General features: G+C 39.9%; 2 protein-coding genes across 8 annotated transcripts in view; one reads left to right on the forward strand and one right to left on the reverse strand.

The window, feature by feature from the left end:
- The window catches only part of LOC6602732 (gamma-aminobutyric acid receptor subunit beta), a 30,749-nt gene extending 25,672 nt beyond the window's left edge, over nt 1–5,077 (forward strand). The window contains exons 9-11 of the mRNA XM_026993698.1: nt 3,501–3,814; nt 3,899–4,135; nt 4,277–5,077. Coding sequence (XP_026849499.1) covers nt 3,501–3,814; nt 3,899–4,135; nt 4,277–4,438 — 713 coding nt within the window. The 3' untranslated portion in view covers nt 4,439–5,077. The remainder of the gene's footprint in view (nt 1–3,500; nt 3,815–3,898; nt 4,136–4,276) is intronic.
- A 5,338-nt stretch (nt 5,078–10,415) lies between these two features.
- On the reverse strand, nt 10,416–17,562 carry LOC6602709 (F-BAR and double SH3 domains protein 2). 7 transcript variants are annotated; one of them, XM_026993675.1, is made up of 14 exons: nt 17,436–17,561; nt 17,056–17,188; nt 16,747–16,976; nt 16,149–16,676; nt 15,186–16,089; nt 14,960–15,128; nt 14,468–14,887; nt 14,356–14,412; nt 13,549–13,581; nt 12,781–12,806; nt 12,574–12,691; nt 12,319–12,501; nt 11,837–12,255; nt 10,416–11,734 (listed from the first exon to the last, which is right to left on the reverse strand). In XM_026993675.1, the coding sequence occupies exons 2-14, from the start codon at nt 17,074–17,076 to the stop codon at nt 11,678–11,680; spliced, it is 3,165 nt and encodes a 1,054-aa protein (XP_026849476.1). In that variant the 5' UTR covers nt 17,077–17,188; nt 17,436–17,561; the 3' UTR covers nt 10,416–11,677. The 7 variants fall into 7 exon arrangements, with proteins under 7 accessions (XP_026849476.1, XP_026849477.1, XP_026849472.1 ...); XM_026993676.1 differs by lacking the exon at nt 17,056–17,188 and having other exon boundaries at nt 17,436–17,562; XM_026993671.1 differs by lacking the exon at nt 13,549–13,581 and having other exon boundaries at nt 12,319–12,691; nt 17,436–17,562.
- Between the last annotated feature and the right edge of the window lie 843 nt (nt 17,563–18,405).

Genomic DNA, 18,405 nt, shown 5'->3' on the forward strand with positions numbered 1-18,405 from the left:
ATCAAAAAGCAACTACCAACAATCCAAACTAAACCAAACCAAACCAAAAACTAACTCCAAAAACCCATTCAGTAAAAGAACCAACTAGAAAAACTATTTCCCCATAACACTCTCTCTATCTATCTATCTCTCTCACCCACACAGCCACACCACACACAGAGAGACACATGCACATACACATACATATACATATGCTATATTTATGTATGTATGTACTCTCTGTGGTTTTTACTTTTGATTATTTCCGTTTCCGTATGATTTAAATACGGGATGACATATGTCATATATGCCCGATTTGAGTATACTTTTAATCACACTTTTGCCAGCTTTCCTTGCCACGCTTAGCGTTGTGCAGCCAAGATACAAGATACAACATACAGAAACATCCAACACACACGAATTTATTTCCTCTGCAAAACGAGCTGCGTCTTAAGAAATTTTCTTAAAATACATACATAATTATCTATTTCTCTACATATCTATAAACCCATTGGTTGTACCGAAAAACAACGCAGCGTGGTTTTGCCTCTCCACAGTAGTTTATTTTCTAACTTTTACAATTTAAAAATACCTACATACATATTTCACATTATTATGGAGCCAACAGGCTTACGAGAAAGTCTATCTATAAGGATGCTGAAATGCACTGCACTGAAAGGCACTGTAATGGGTCTGGCACCAGGCAAAAGTTTGATATAATTAATTATAGATTCGAAACAATACTGCCATTTAAATGCCATCCAAATTATGTGTGATTCCAAGTAAATATCTCAAGCTTCGGTGCTGACCCCATCAAAAAAAGCTAACTTTAACTTTTTCTCTAACTATCTAACAATTTAAAAAAAAACAATTCTCAAGCAACAACTTACACCCACAACTACAACAACAACTACTACAACAAACAGCAACAACAACAGCAAGAAAGAAAGAACAAAAAATAAGCAGAAAAGAAAAGAAAAGCAAAGAAACAAATCTCTTTTTTCGTATTTGTATGTTATTGTTAATTTTCTCTATACAAAGAAAAACTATCATCTAAAGAAAATGTATGCAAATTCATAGATACGCGCCTCAGTACCAAGAATAAAGGCACGAAAATTTCCCACCGTTCCCCTACCCTCAGCCTCCACACTCTCCAAACAAAACGAAAAGAAAATTCAAAAAATCCACAAATGTTTTGCACATTGCACATAGAATCGAAGCATGCTTCAGCTCAAAAAAAGAAAACCTATATCCAAATCAAAACCAAAATCAATACCAAAAATCAAACCCGATTCATTCAGCCATATTAGCCTTTCAATATATACTATATATATATGCAATGTATATAGCATAGCGCCGACTCAGGTTGAGTTGTGGTGTTCAAAAATCTCACACACTTGAGCGAACCCACTACTAACCTGAAATGGTACCCAGATATCAATATACGCCCAGCTTCCGCCATAACGCAAATGCAAATGCCAAAATGCAAAACTGCTAAATCGCAAACCGAAAAAAAACAAAACAAAAATGTACAAAAACCTAAAAAACAACGCACCAACCAAACCATCTAGAGCCCGGGTACGATTGCTCGAACATATATAAATCACCTAAAATTACCATCAATAAAATTAACCATAATATGAAGGGAGCGCATAAAAAAACGATACGAAACGAAACGAAAACCAGCATGCCCTGCGCCACACCTGGCTTGACTCGCGATTGAATTGAATCAAAAACAACATACGAAAAAAGATAAAACAGACACAGTACACTGTAAATATGGTTCAACAAGTCGTCGATCAACAGCCAGAAGACGCAGCCCTGGAAAACCTCAGACATCGACGAACACACCGAACAAAAATATATCGAAAAGAAAAGCCATCCAGCCAGCCACGCAAACCTCAAAACTTTCCGAATGATATATGCGATTTGGAGCCCTCAAGTTTGGGTCACTTAAATGGGTGACCCAGACATGATGGCTACTAGATCCAGCCAGATTTGTTAATGCCAATTTTTTGGGGTTAGGTAAGATATGATTTTGTAGTCAGCTTTCTGTTTTGTTTTATTGCCTTTTGCAGCAATTGGTTGCCGCGACTCGTTGGGGTAAGTAAATTCGTTACTAGTTACTTACTCGTTACTCGTTACTTCCTGCCCATTCATATGCATTCACGAAACTGTACGTAGGTGTGTATGCGCTTAGCGTATGTATTGACCTACCCATTGATATTGATAACGGGTATGCGATTCTTTTGGACTTAATCTCGTAATACCCCTGCCCCTTTGTACTTACACCAACCCAATCCCCCACAAATCCCGCTCAACCAATTCGATATTGAAATACGAATCTGAATCAGAAACAGTAACAGCGCATGCAGAAAGCAAAACATTTTCAAGGATAACAAAAGGAACAGCAACAAGAAAAATAACATCGGAAGCAACAGCAATTACGAAGGCAGAACACAAAATGCTGGAAATTTTTGTGTCCTTTATAACGGGCGACTCTGTTCAATGAATTTGCATTTGAGGCACGCACATGAACATTTTTCTTGAATGATGGTCTCAACTGCAGAAATAAATGTGTACATAAATCGTTTGGCTTACAAATGACTTTTTCCACTCATTTCACAACAACGACAGGAAACAACACTCTCACTCACTCACTCACTAACTCACTCACTCACTCCCTAACTCACTCGCTCACTCACCCACTCACTCACCCACTCACTCACTCGCAGACACACACACACTTCAATTGCTCTGTCTATATCTCCTTCTCTCTCTATCTAGAAATTTATAGCTAACTCTCTCACACACCCACTCACACACACACACACTCTACCCAAGACTTGCTTTATTCGAATTTTCCTTTGCCTGGCTAAAAAAAGAAAATACCTAAAAAAAATTTACTTCAATTTTTGATTTCACGTAACAAACAATAAAAACACTGAACAACAAAGTCTATATTCGTTCGAAATGGCTCTAAGTATTACTTAGTCACCTACTATAAGCCCGGCCTATATCCCACCCAAAAATTCTATCTACATATCTCTCGCCGCCACTCACCGTTTAAGACGTTGGGCAATACTGAACTGAAATTGAATGCCAAATTCCTTATTAAATTTAAATTTCTTTTGTTTTTCTATTTGTCTTTCCTTGTATCCATCCGATAAATATGCAAAAACAAAAAACCCCGCACCAAATTATCAAAATATATATATACAATATATACTCGTACTTCTGCTACTACAACCAACAAAATATCATCCGAAACATCATATGGAACTCAAACTCGAACTCGACTTGCCTCAAAATTCTTCAACTGCATCCGCATCAATATCAAAATCAATATCAATATCAAAATCTACCCCACCCACCTGTACGCAACCGCTCATCTATCGAAAAACTATCAACAAAACTATCGATTATTCAAATTCCAAATGCCTTACCAATTCGATTACAATTATCAAACCAAAATCAAACAAAATCAAATCGTTATCGTTATCGTATATCGCAATCAATAGAATACGCCACCGTCGGCTACATGGCAAAACGAATTCAAATGCGAAAACAAAGATTTATGGCGATCCAAAAGATAGCCGAGCAGAAAAAGCAACAGCTCGACGGGGCCCAGCAACAGGCCAATCCAAATCCGAATGCCTCCATGGGGATGGGTGGAGGAGGCGGCGGTGGCGCTAACGCCGGTGGAGGCGGCGTCGGTGGTGGCGTCGGTGTCGGCGTTGGCGTTAACGTCGGCATGGGCATGGGTCCTGAGCATGGGCATGGGCATGGTCACCATGCCCACAGCCATGGTCATCCGCATGCTCCCAAACAAACAGTGAGTAACCGCCCAATCGGCTTTTCCAATATCCAACAAAACGTTGGTACGCGCGGTTGCTCGATAGTGGGACCCTTGTTCCAGGAGGTGAGATTCAAGGTCCACGACCCGAAGGCCCACTCCAAGGGCGGGACCCTGGAGAATACAGTGAACGGTGGTCGAGGAGGTCCCCAACCCCACGGACCAGGACCGGCGTCCGGAGGTGGACCCGGCGGCGGTGGTGGTGGTGGTGGCGGCGGAGGTGGCGGACCGCCAGATGGCGGTGGCGATCCCGAAGCAGCGGTCCCAGCCCACTTATTGCATCCCGGCAAAGTAAAAAAGGTAAAGGTAAAGATCGTACATGATGCGGCGATAATTAACTAAGTTTTCTCTAACCTAAGCATATATTAATCGATTTAACCTTTCTGCCGATTCTCCTATTCCACTATTCCTTGGACCCCTAACTTCCCTCCATCCCCACAGGACATCAACAAACTGCTGGGCATCACGCCCTCGGATATTGACAAGTACTCGCGCATTGTGTTTCCGGTGTGCTTCGTCTGCTTCAACCTGATGTACTGGATAATCTACCTGCATGTGAGCGACGTGGTCGCCGATGATCTGGTGCTGCTCGGCGAGGAGTAGAGAGTGCCTCGTCGTCGTCGTCATCGTCGTCGTCGTCGTCAAACCATTCGCGTCGAGGGTGGTCCAGGACCCCATCGGATCGCCAGAAAGAGGAGTGAACAGCGCACGAGAGAGTCAAACTATGCATTGCGCTGAAAAACCACACAAAAAATAAGAAGAAAACGCAAAGAAAAAAAGAAACAGAAAACAAGCAAAAAAAAAATTAATTAAGAAGCGGAAACAAAACTAATTTTAACTAGGCGATATGAGGAGACGAAGAAATGCAACAAGTTTTTGTTTAATACTAATGAAAAAAAGGACACACACACACATATTACAAGGTCGAAAGCAAAGAATATTGTTAAATAGATTTACACAAAGAGAAAACATAAGGATAACATTAGCAGTAACAAGGCAAATGAAAAAATGAATATAAATGAATGAAGAATAATCAAAAGCAACAGGATTAGCAAATTGTAGTGAAAATTATATAACGAAAGGTATAAGCGAACATGTTGAAAAGGATTAAAAAGCCATAAAAAAAATCACATATATAACGATCAAAAAATCATACGCAATATAGACATTAAAGGACACGGAAAGGGAAAGTGGAATCGAATGGGTTCGAGAATGAGAGTGAGCAAGAGAATGAGAATGAGAAAGCGAAAACTAATAAATACTACTATACTACAATACTAGCGCAGTCGAAAAGTTGATTTCAAAGACCACAAAGTTAAACAACACACAATACATATACATAATAGAAGAATTAACTGAAACTAACGTTGTAGACCATACTAGAATGAATGATTTCCATTATCTTTGCGGAGTTTTGAGCTTAAGTTTAAGAACCGAAACACCTTTTGCTTCCCACTTCAAAAGCAAAACACCCAGAGAGTCTTCCTCTAATTTAAGTCCCCCCAGCTTCAGAAGCACGCTCTCCGAATCGAACACATAGGAAAACCAGAACCAGAACCACAAATGAAACCAAACCAAAACTAAGCCCAAAATTTAGTAAATCGAAAGTTTGATTTCCCATTCAGTTGGTTTGATTGATTTGTTTATTCAGAACTGACTTAGCGCTTCCAAGTGAAATGGCCAAATTTATTAGAAATCAAAAAGTAAGGCGATGAACAAATTTCGATAATTGAGAATCAATTTAGCAAATCTTTTTGATTAAGTTAACTTTACATATAACACTCACACACACACAGAGACAAACACACACACATAAAACCAGTCGAATATAGTCGTCGAATAGGAAAGAAAGAGAGTTTTAATCATTTGCACACCAAAATAATAAATGGGAAAACCAAGAAATACCACGAATTACTTTGGAGCGCACCTTTTATAAACAAGCAAGCAAGAAAGCAAGCATCGTGGATAAGTCATACAAATAGTTAGTGCAATTGAAATAGCTAAATAATAATAATAATAGGAACGATAATGTTTCATTTTAGTTACACCAACAAATTTTTGATAACAACTTTAAACTAACGAACAAACAAATTATTCAAATTGCACTCACTCAAACGCTCCACTCCACTCACTCACTCAGAAAAATGATGCTCCACACAAGAATCAAGAACTCAAAAACTTTTCGAAGACAACTTTGCGGCACCATAAGAAATCAATATAAGGTCTAAGTGAAAATCCAATAAAAAAAAAATTTAAAAATACAAGTAAATTTAAAGGATATACAAAATACAGAATATTATACATAGAGCATAGAAATATGTACACAAGTAATGAATGAATGAAACTGCCTAAGAAAATTAGTATATAGGTCAAACAAATAGTTGCTAAGAAAAACAACAACAAACAACAGGGGTGGGAGGGGAGATACCCGTAAATTGATTTCCAATTTGTATATAGCAATGTACTCGAACTCGTGTGAAGGAAAAAGGAGCAGGCTAGGTACTCGTTACATACTCATCAAAAGCAAAGTAGGAGCAAAACTTCGCAATTGAATAAAAACTTAGTTAATGTAATTAAATCTAGTTAAGCGATTAACTCGGATACGTTCAAGCAGTCAATAAAGCGATTAACATACAAAATGATACTTACGATGCACCGTCTTAAGTTAGCCTAATGAACATATACACACACAAAAATATATAAATAAAGATGTATGAATTTTCGCTCAAGTTCCTCGATGAATCACAGAAACATAAGAACAAGAAACCAAAAGTTAAGTTAATTAACACATAAATTAAAGGCAAGTGAGTTTAACTTTAAAACAAACAAAACAAAATATGTGAAGAGCATACAAGAAACTAAAAAATAAACTTTAGCACACCAGGAGAGAAGGAGGAGAAATATATAAATACGCGCAAGTGAATCATACCAAAATATCATCAATGAATTTTAATTTAGTGTTTATGATTAGTAAATGGATGAAGAGCAGGTCGTAAGGCTAAAGAATTTTGTACAGTTTAGCTAAACTTAATGCTAGGAATTAGGTATACACCATAATATGGTCAAAGTATGATAGTAACACTCCAACACACACACACAAAAACACAATCAGACACACACAGACACACAGATCTATGTACATGTATATAGAGTATGGCATAAGTATACACAAAAATATGGAATATACATACATATGTATATTTATGTATACAAAAATCGTATTTAGGCACCTACATACATATATGTAGCACGAGTTTTTTGATATGTAAACCCCTAATCCAAAAAAAACCAAATAACTGTATATACGACAAAAAGTACTTATGAATGGAAACCAGCTATGGAACCCTAAACATTAACACTGGAGGATGAGGAGCAGTATGAAAATATAAATGGAGATGGAGATGACCCTTGAACCCACTTGAGGAATACCTAACCAAGAATTCAGCCAGACAACAGACAGAAGAGAGCCCAAGGAAAATTACTTTATTAAAGATCTAGACAGACACAGACACACACACACACGCGTAATACACATACATGTTTATCCGAAAGAGAGAACGAGTCGAGAAATCGACTATTCGATACCCTTCAGCCATATCTGAGAAATCATCAGAGATTGCTTTTAGTCTGTCTGTTTCTCAATAATAACAATGGATAATCATACAGTTTACATATATTTCGAAAGCATTTCCGAAAGCAGACCTACATATGTATGTATGTATCTATGGCTTATGGGTATCCGTATTCCCCGAAAATATCTAACTAAAGAAAGAAATTGAGCAAATTAAAAGCCAGATGTTTAATGTTTGAAGTAATTAATTGATTAACTGGTTAACGTTTTTTAATGAGAAAAGGATTTGAAGCAGAACTGCAATTGATCTACCATTCCCAAACCAAAGAATTCCCGAATAATTACAACATCCCCGACACTTGGAATCATGAAATCGGTGATAAATGAACATTAAAGAAAGAAACAGATAAATAAATCCATATATATATAGAGAAAACACTCATATATATATATATATACACCTATATATTTTGTAGCTATACAAGTGTCAGGAATCAATTATGTTACGGAAAGACAGAAATCAAAATGTTTATAAAAGCGAGAGTCATATTGTAACGATATGATATGATATACAGACTATAATGCAAGCGAGTATCAGTACGAGTATCCCCTATATAAAACGTCGAATCAATTTTTGATGAAAATGCAAAAAAATAAACAAAAACGAGAACAACAACAAATAGCTGCTCAACGGTTTCGGAGCGTATTTCCAAAGAACGTAAATTAATGAGAAAAACAAAAACCATTTTAGTTGTAACAATTGCAAGAGGCAAAAATAGTTGAGAAAAATTTTAAGGTACAACTAACTTAATGGCAAATTGATACGTTTAATTTTTCATATGGAATTTTTTACTCTACACTTAGTTTACGGATATAATTTGTGGGAAACCAAACCAGACAGAGATGATAAGCAATTTAGTTGGCCATAGTCGGAACTTTTTTATGAAACATTATTCAATGATTATGAAAGACGTGGAGGTGAAGAGGAAGTTGAAGATGATGCATACGTACATATGTATATGTACCGTCGTAATCGTGTATGCAAAAGCATTTAGGACAAAAAGGCAAAGACATCAAAAACGATGAACGATATGTAAAATGTTAAATTATACACACAATGAAAATGTTTGAAGCATTTTTGGTGTCGCTGTTTAGACGGCGGCACCTACACCAACGTTTTATAAAGCAACCAACAAAAATATAAATAGATACCTAACCTATATATATATGAGAAAGGGATATATACATATATATATGTACGTGACACGATGTAATAATTGCGTATGTATGATGTATATTTAATGATATATTATATATGTATATGATGGTCTCAAAAACAAACAAACAAACGTAAAAACAAAACGGGAAATTCTAAAGTATCTAGATAAGAAAATGAACAAGTTGAGAACCTTAGTGCTTAAGTTGAACCACACACAGAACACACAGATACAGATAAAAGATACAAATACATGATACAGATAAAAGATACAATTACAAGATTCAGATAAAAGATACAGAAACAGCTAATGGAAACTGAAAGAGATACAATATACAGAATAGCTAACAGAACCCTGCATTCCTGCATAGTGCACCAGAAACTAAAACAAAATGGCATTTTTTAAATGAATTCCGAGTTAATGCAAGTGAATATTATGATGGAGAAATAGTCTATAGTCCACATCACAGGATAAACGGATTAAATTGCGATTGAGCCATGAGCCATGAGCCATACCTTGTTAGGCAACACTAGTGCAATGAAAATACTTTACCAACAGTGACACACACTGACACACATATACACTTATGGTTGTACGTTGCATAATTTATAATTTGTTGCATCATTATTATAAAGAATTACATTACTCTTAGAATCCCCGAATAAAAAGCACTCTCTGTTGACAGGCTTCACCTTTTGCTCAAGCAAAGTAAAACATGCGAACAAATTTGTTATTACATTTTAAGATTAGATACACCCCAGCTCCTTACACCAACACCCCTCCACTACCTCCCCTCCACAACTACCCCGCAGACACTGGCTAATAAACAATATCTATGTGTATATGATTTGTCTGTCAATCAACCTCAAAGCTCTCAATTCTAATCATACGATACCATCGTCATGCAGCCAAAAGGTCGCTGTTTTAAGGAGTTCAACGAAATGTATCTATATAATTTTTGGTTTTATCCGTCCATCAAGAGTTCCTAACTGCAATAAAAGAACATTTTTTATGATTAACACTCAGCCAGCCTGCAATAATCTTCCAATCTTCCTCCCTGCCTCCATCCCTTTCCTTCCCCACCCTTCCCTTCGCTACAAGTCTGCTCTGCTGTCAATTATTTGTTATTACTATTACCCTGACCACCACCATCAGACCCCAAACATTTCGGTTTGCTCAACTCATCAAATACCCCTCCACCCCTCCCACCACCACCACACCCCACACACACATATATAGCTACCATATACATATGTAACAGTAATATGTTTGAGAAGGAGAAATAATTTAAAACGTAATGCGTAAATGCGTATGTAATGATTGATCACTGATCACAAATTTTGACTGTGTTAATTTCGTTATATAAAATGAATAAAACAAAATTTAAATTAAAAAAAAATAAAGCAAAACTGAAGTGAAATAAAAAATAAATAATTATCTATAGCATGAAAATAAAAACAAAAACCACTTAAAAATAAACACACATGAAAATGAAACCAGAAAATAACAAGAGATGAATGTTACCAGAAAGTAAATGATAAAAACAAAAAACCCAAGAATGGAACCTATATTATTAAGTTAAATACTAAAACTAAAAAAAAAACATCCAAGTGGACAAAATGCAAACCAAGAAGAAAAATATTATAATATTGCAATGAAGTGAATATAAATAAAGATATGTAAAAAAAAAAAATTACAAAAAAAATCAATAGACATGTGTTTATTTATTTTTCATATTCAAAGGATTTGAAAGCTTTAAAAGGGATTCAATTAAAACACATTTATTTTTCGCTTGCTTGAAAGTGGAAATTTGTTTATTTTTGTTAGTGGTTTCGAACAGAGGGTTGTTTTGTTGAACTCAGGAATTACTTACAATACATTTTGCGGCATATTCAAGCCCATTTTTTGTTTTCTTTAGTTTAAACTGTGTTATGGTAATATCGTATCGTTGAATACATACATATGTATGTATGTATGTATGTGTATAAGAATTCGTCATCCGATCGAGTTATGCATTGAGTATTCGAGTATTCGCAAACAAAGTCTCTGATTGAGTAGGCATTTCACTAGATTCTCTTCAGTTTCACCAACAGTTTCTGGCTTCCAAAACATTAACTTAGTTCATTTCACTAGACACGGAAAACAATTTTAGCTAATAAGGCTATAGTTTTGCATACAATTGCAACAATATTTGGGGATCTGTTTCCTTTTTGGTTGTGCAGAACTCCTACGTGTACGAGTAGTTAGATCAAACAGAACAACTGAATTGACTTGGTAGAACTCTTCTTGGCTGTTTGTTGTTTGGTTTTAATGCTGTTAACTTGGCTAATACAATACAATACGGTTCGGATCAAGCACAATGTTTATCGTAAGACTGCTAAAATACTGGACTTAGATATATATACAATACATATTATTGCTCGATTAGTTGAGGATGCTGATATTCGAAGACCGTTTCTGTGTCTGAGTGCTACATAAACGCGTTTACAATATTTATATATATTCCATACGTGTCTGAGAGTATAACACTTTACAAACTAGAATAATTAATTATATATTTATATAGTTTATATTTATATATATATAATGTATAACGTATGGTGGTTTCTTTTTATGTTTTTGTTAATGAAGGCCCAGTTGTTGTGTAACTATAACCCCGGAGGCAGTCAGAAGTATTTTTGAATGGATGTACACAATTTGAGCGCTGTACGTGATGCGAGGGGTGGTAAGAGGATCTTTAACTTCTATCGTATAAGTATATTTCATATGAGTTATCTGAAGACCTGCTGTTGTGTCGTTGTATGTGGCTCGAGAAACGTAAATAAACCAGCAACAAATTGGGTTTCTGTTGTGATTCTATTGGAATTTTGATGGATAGGCTGCCGACTTTGGTTTATTCCCGTTTCCCGATCGTTAAACTGCTAGATTGAAGTCCGTCTAAGTCTGTATCTGGATGTAGGTTGGTTGTGGGTGGTTGGTGTTTGGTTTTGTGTGTGAGCCTATTATGCATTCAAAGTGGCTGTGTCTGGAGTTGGTGTTCCGCTTGGATCCGCTCTACAACTGTCCGTCGCTATAGTCTATATAGTATATATCATGCTCATGATCGTGTGCCTAAAAGAACAAGAGAAACAACATTGAAGTAGCCGACCAAGAGGAAGAGACCGGAGCGCCGACGATCTAAGCGTTGGACTCTTTCAGATTTTGCAAACGTGCCAATTGATTTGAGTCCAATTCCTCGGGTATGCTAGCTCGCCCGCCGACCACCTGCTTGGGCGCCTCAATGTCCTCTTCGGCTGCGGCTCCGGCTGCTCCAGCTCCGGTTCCGGCTCCAGCTGCTGAAACGCCCTCGCAGTGACCCTGCTCCTCTTCATCGCCCGGCTCTCCGTTCACATCCAAATCGCTGGACTGTTCGCCTCCACCCCCACCGCCCCCACCTCCTCCGCCTGTGGTTCCAGCGAAGGCATCATCAAAGTTGGCATCAAAATTGGCCTCAAAGTTAGCCTCAAATCCAATTCCATCTCCAGCCGAGTCGGTTTTTGACTTCTCGTTGAATGGATCCTCGACCTCCTGCAGAATGGGGACATTGTTGCCCGAGGCCGAGTCGGTGCCCTCCGAGAAGGACTGTTGGTCCTCTGGATCACAGGATGGATACTCGGTCAGTGTAATGCTTACCACCGGTCGCACTCTAGTGTTACCTTCTTTTGCAGCCGTCATTGACGACTGGGCCGCATTGGATGGCGGCTGTTTCTGTGGCGATGGCGATACTTTGACCAATGGCTTTGGCGATATCTCTGGCTTTTTATCCGCCACCGGCTGTTCCTGCTTAGACTCGTCCTGCTTCTTCACATGCTGCTGCTGCTCTCTTTCGCTCTCTCCTACTGGTGGGAAAGATTTATCGGCACCGTCTTCAACCATGGGGGTTGCAGCGGTAACAATTATTTGTGCCATACCTAAGTTCAACGTGTTCGCTGTGGCGCCACCAGCGCCAGGCTCTGATTTGCCAGCAGCCTTTTGCAGCTGGGGCGGCGGCAAAGATGGCGGTGGCTGCCCATCATCACTGAGATCGTCCTAGAACACACAACAGAATAAACATTTCAGTATGGCCGCGCTATATTTCGATCAGATTGGATGGGTAAATGGTTTAATGGATAGTTTACCTCCATGCCAGGCTCTTGGATGAGTACTGAGTAGGCGTTAGAAAAAAATGACAAAATATATTGATTGCTTAGTCAAGATTCGTATTTCTGGTTTAATCAATCTTATTTCTTGATAAAAAATATGTATGTATATATATATATGGTATATATATATTTATATATATATATATATATATGGAGCGGTGAGAGATATACATAGAAATCAATCAGTTAAGAATCATTTCAAGGCAGTCTTGGAACAAGAACTATCTAGATACACGACAAGGAAATGACAAAAAGGAAACTAAGTAAACTAATTAGCAATAGAAAAGCAATAATCGTATACGTACGATATATAGAAGAAGGGTAAATTTGTATATTCAATATATACTCGGGGGAATTTTTTTTTTTTTGTTTTGTTTCGGGGGCACACAAACATGCGGGAAGGTGATAAGAAAACTAGGTTATCAGCAAATCAGTTTTCTTTATATACATAAGAAGGTTGTCACAGGATCTTATAGCTTACAGATATTTTTTTTGGACTGATATTTAAGTACAAATTTACGTGGACAGCCTCAAGGAGAACACGAGAATATAGAAGCTACCAAGTGGGGAAAAATTTCAAGAGATTTCTTTTACATGCTCTCAAAAACAATGGAAAAGGTAAAGATTTCCCCTACATTAAATTCAAGATACTGAATTAAGAGATATTGTAGTAAGAGAAACGTTTTTGGGTAGTAGAGATATATATGTAGATATGTTGTTAAAAGAGCATAATCGTTAAATTACCCTTCTTGGCAGTGGTTTGGCTTTGGTTCTGGCCTTAAATGACAGAAAGACACGCAATTACACGGAGAGAAATAACAACAACCGATGCAGAAAACACACAGCAATGAAAAAAAACACAAAAATGATAATTATTGAAATCAATCGTAAGCTTTCAATAAAAAATCAGTGCCATATACACTCAAAAATATATTGATAATAGATTATAGAAAAAAAAGAGAAGCTGCAAAAAGAAATAAATCGACAATTGTAATCGATAACAGGACAAGAAACATCGATACACTGACACGACACACGTTGGATAAGCAGAGCAGCCTAAGAAGAGTAGAGAGAACACTGTAAAAAATCGTAGGGTATAATAATTCTTCGGATGGCTTTCGTCTGGGGACTGGCTGGGGAGACACGTTTTGTTTTTCAATTTTTAAAGACAGAGACACATTAACGAAGAGTGTAGAGAGTGGAGAGTAGTTACAGTAATTGTGGTGGTGGTTGGGTGGATGGTTATTTGTTTTATGTTGTGATAGTATTAGTAGTAGTATTAGTATTTAGACGAGCTGCAGTTTTGGAGAGGAGATTAAGTTTTACCTCTAGAGAATATAGAAGCAGGTATAACAGTACTTTTCGATAGGTATTCTTTTTTTTGTTTATCGGTGGAAAATGGAAAATTATACAATTGCTTTTGGTACTAAAGGAATCGGAGATCGAGTGATAGATATACATATTTATATAGATATAGAAATAGATAAAGACAGAGGTGAAACCAAAGAGTAGGTGCTGACGGGGGGGCAGTACTGGTATGTGGACATTTACCTGGCGGAGGCATACTCGGAACAGCCGCACCGTTGGGTATATAGCCGCTATCTTCATCTGAAAAACCATTCACTTGAGTCTAAAGATCAGCAATTCACTTCCATTCACTCACCTGCCGTATCCTGCGAGCCAAACATATCCTCTGTAAGCTCCAATTCCAGCTCGTGGGCATACTCTGGGGGTAGTGCTGGTGCCGGGGGCAGGGCAAAGTTCGGGGCTGCCATTGGGGGTGGTGATTCGTCGCCGCCCTCGCTCAGCGGTTCGCCCATTTCGTCGCACTCCTCGACGACCAGGGAAGGAAAGTTGCCAAACTTTCCATCTAGCTCGCCCTCCCACCAGCCATCGTCAACGCCGTGGGCCGTCTTGGTGACGATCTTGATCTTGTCGCCCTCCTCGAAGGTGAGCTCATCCTCGGCGGTGGCATCGTAGTCGTAGAGCGCAATGCACCATTCGACGTCGGACTTGAGCTGCTTCTGGGGGGCCATTATGACCGATACCTGGTCGGGGGATTGCATCGAGTCCACCGTTTGATCTTCGTTGTCAACGGTGTAATCGACAGATGAGAATGAGATTTGAGAGCGCAATTGATTGGCGGAACCAGTACCATTAAAAGCGCCGCCAGCCGTCTCCTGGTCAATGTCCAGATAATTGTGCGGCACATAGCCCTCCTCTCCCCGATAGTTGCGGGCCCGCAGCCACCCATCGCCGTCACCCTCGCCGACCACCTCGAGCTGCTCGTTCTCGACAATTGTCAGCTCATCGGGATTTTGCCCCTTCAATGTCGATACGAAACATTAATATCAATCCCGCAGAGAGGATCCACCACTCACCGTGTAGCTGTAGAGTGCGGTGCACTTGAAGATTGCTTCTTTGGGCTCGGGTACAATCGGTTCGTCCTTGTCCTCCTCCTCCTCGCCTCCCCAATTCACCTCGGTTGGATCGTCCCACGCTCCAGCTCTACCACTGGCTGCCATTGCGGAGGTAGGAGCTGCGGCAGCAGCAGCTGCTGCAGAAGATCCAGTTGCCGCACGCTCCTCGGGCTCATCATCGCTGTCGCTGAATGTGCGATCCCTAGAGAGCTGCGTCTCAGCCTTGGGCTTTGTCTGAGCAAACGCCGAGGCACCGCCGGCCGCCTCCTCTTTGTCGCTGTCGTAGAAGGAATCTGAGCTAGGATTCTCGCCCTGGCCCGAGGCATCGGTGCGCATCGATATGGAGCTGGCCGAGCGCGTTAGCTCCTGCACGCCCATAATCTCTGCCTCCTGCACCCACTCGTCCACATTGATGCCGCCGTCGCGCAGGCACTGCAGACAGGCCTCGGCCTTGGCCTTCTCGGTCTCGGAGCGGCGTATCTGATCACGGAACTCCTCGATCTTGGTGTCCAGATCGGGACCATTAGGATCGTTGGGATCGGATCGCTGTCCCGAGTCCCTCAGCGACTGACAGAGGGCCAGCTTCTTGGCGTTCTCCCTTATGGAGGCGTTCTCCTTAACCACCCGTCCCGCCAAGTTCTTGGCCTCCTTGGTGAGCGTCTCCGTGGCCGAATCATGCTCTGTGGTCACCTTTCTCACCGGATCGTTGTCACAAGCCTCAAAATCATACTGGATATGCTGCTTAAGCACCGGATAGAACAGATAGCAGCACTGCAGATTGTATTCCCGCGTCAGCTGCTGGGCCTGATCGCGAATCTTCCCGAAACTGTTCTGCGTGGCCGAGCAGGTCAGCAGCTCTGTGCGTCTAGAAGAGGAATCAATAGGAAAACTGCGGTAAACTCTAGAGGTAGAGGTAGGTCTTACCCCATTAGCATTAGGTACTCGGCCACTCGCTCGAACACATAGTTCTCCATGGTGGTCATCGTGGTCTGCAGATCGACTGTAAAGTAACGATTCTGATGAGCATTGGCGGCGGCCAGGCTGAGTATGTAATCGTTTCGAGCTCCACTCGACTTCTCTTCGAGCAGCTCTTTCCGCGAGGTGACCCGTGCGCTGTTCTTCTGCAGCGATGTGATCGACTGGAAAAAGGAGCCTTTTTTCTTCTTCAGCTTCTCCTCGATGTCGCGAGCTTTGTCGCGCACATCGTGGGCACAGTGCTCCTCATCAAAATACGACTTCTTTGTCTTGTCCACATCGCCCACACTCAAATGGAGTTCCTTCTGCACGTTGACGATGCCTGAAAGCGATCTCTTGGCAATAGCCAATTTGTAGTCCCTGAGGACCTTGGCTTCGTCGGCGATTTGCTGCTGGAACACCTCGATGGCGGCCAGGCGGGCACGGGCCAGCTTCTCATTCTCCTCGAGAACTGTGCGCCACACACTCCACATGTTCCTGAGGGAAGGCAATGTGGCAGTTATAGGGATTTATCCGTTAATTCTTTAAAAGTGTCATCAACGCTCACCAACGCTCTTCCATGCCCTCCATCTTGATGTCAGGAATGTTGGGTATCTTCTTGTTGAGATACTGCGACGAGATCTTCAGGAGGGCCTCACTATACGACTTCTCGATGGCCGATCGCTTGATGGTGAACTGTCGTATGTCCTCTAGCAGGTCGCACTCATGCTGGTTTTTCAGCTGCAACTTGGCCACCTGCTCCGTATGCAGATTCTTCAAGAATTTCACATAGTTACCCTGTTGGACATAAGAATTTAGTGTCTGGGGAATACTTCTCTATGGAATGAATGTTATCCGAGAGAGAGAGAGGCTTTACCTTTCGCGGCGGTGGCTGCATTTTGAGGCTTTGTCTACTATGGCTACTATGTTATTGAATAGTAGAGTGCTACGCTCTCTCTTTACGCTCTTACCAAGCCAATTCTTGTTCACTACGTTACCACAAGCAGCAGCTGCAAAAAAAAAAAAATGGGCGGAATGATGTGTCAGGTTCAAGCTATTACTGGATAAGGTTTATGTAACAAAAATATTGTGGCTGAAGGTTGCAAGTTTTTTCTCAAAAGCAAAATTCTCTACAGTTTGATGGTAATTTTTCAGCGGAGCAGCAGCACCCCGTACTGGATGTATCGATTTCTCTGGCACTCAGACGGTGGCAAACTATTTCAAACTACAATTTTAATTGAAAAACTCAATGCTAACACTTTTCTTGGACATTGCCCGTGAAGATTGTTCTTTTGGTCAACAGTTTCTGGATTTTTCTGGTTTCTCTGGTTGCTTTTCACGAAAATTACGGCTTTTTCTCTGGTACGTGCCTGCGGTCCGTGGCTTATCGATTTCGATTTTCATGTCTTTTTTCTTGTGGAACCGTTAGCTGCTGCTGCGCAGGAGTGTGGGAGCAAAGCAGGAGAGAGAGACGAAACCCAAGAGAGAGAGTGTGTATGTCCGGTTCTCTCTCACGTTGAGCGCGTTTTTTCTTGTCTTACTTTCATTCATGTTCATAGCTACAAATTCCGTTAACAACGCTGTCAGCTGCTTGATAACATTTCTTCCCTTCCCCATCTCGACCGGGCTCTTGACTTAAAGAAAATTCCCTCCCATCCAAAATTACCCGAAAAACTCTTAACGCGGCAACTGTTGTCACAAAAATGTGCCCACAACCTTCATGGGCTATCAGGAAGGTTTAATTGATAATTTCAGGTACTGGCAGCTTTTATTGATAAGATTGATATAAATATTATAAGCACCCCCAACCGCTGAGTAGGTAATCTCTGTGCATTTCCATCACGATTCTTTACGAACATCTAATTTATTCTAACAATCCAATCAATTTTCTATTCTCAAATTCTCATTTTTAGGCAAGTAGTGGGTATTGAAATATTTTTTTAAAATATTTAAACACGAAAATGTTCTAAATTCATTCTGTTATGAAGCAACTACATGTGCCTTGACCGTTGGCAGCGCCACTTCAAAAAAATGTCTATATACATTCTTATTTACATTCTACACCAAAAAACAGCTGTGCAACTATCGATATCCGTTTCGTGGGATTTTCCTTTCACAAAACACTGTCAAACCATCGATATATTGGTATATTTTGTCGATTTCATCAATCTATTAAATTTCATTTTCAACGTTATATAGAAATCCAGTAAAAGCAATTATTTAAATT

Source organism: Drosophila persimilis, unplaced genomic scaffold (genome assembly GCF_003286085.1).
Source record: "Drosophila persimilis strain 14011-0111.01,24,50 unplaced genomic scaffold, DperRS2 tig00000868-arrow-arrow-pilon, whole genome shotgun sequence".
Lineage (NCBI taxonomy): Eukaryota > Metazoa > Arthropoda > Insecta > Diptera > Drosophilidae > Drosophila > Drosophila persimilis.

Coding starts and splice junctions, on each gene's coding strand:
- LOC6602709 (XM_026993671.1), bottom strand. CDS start 17,076: ATGCAGCCACCGCCGCGAAAG. Junction 16,977..17,055: donor TGCAGCCACCGCCGCGAAAG/GTAAAGCCTCTC, acceptor TATGTCCAACAG/GGTAACTATGTGAAATTCTT. Junction 11,735..11,836: donor AATTGGACTCAAATCAATTG/GCACGTTTGCAA, acceptor TTGTTCTTTTAG/GCACACGATCATGAGCATGA.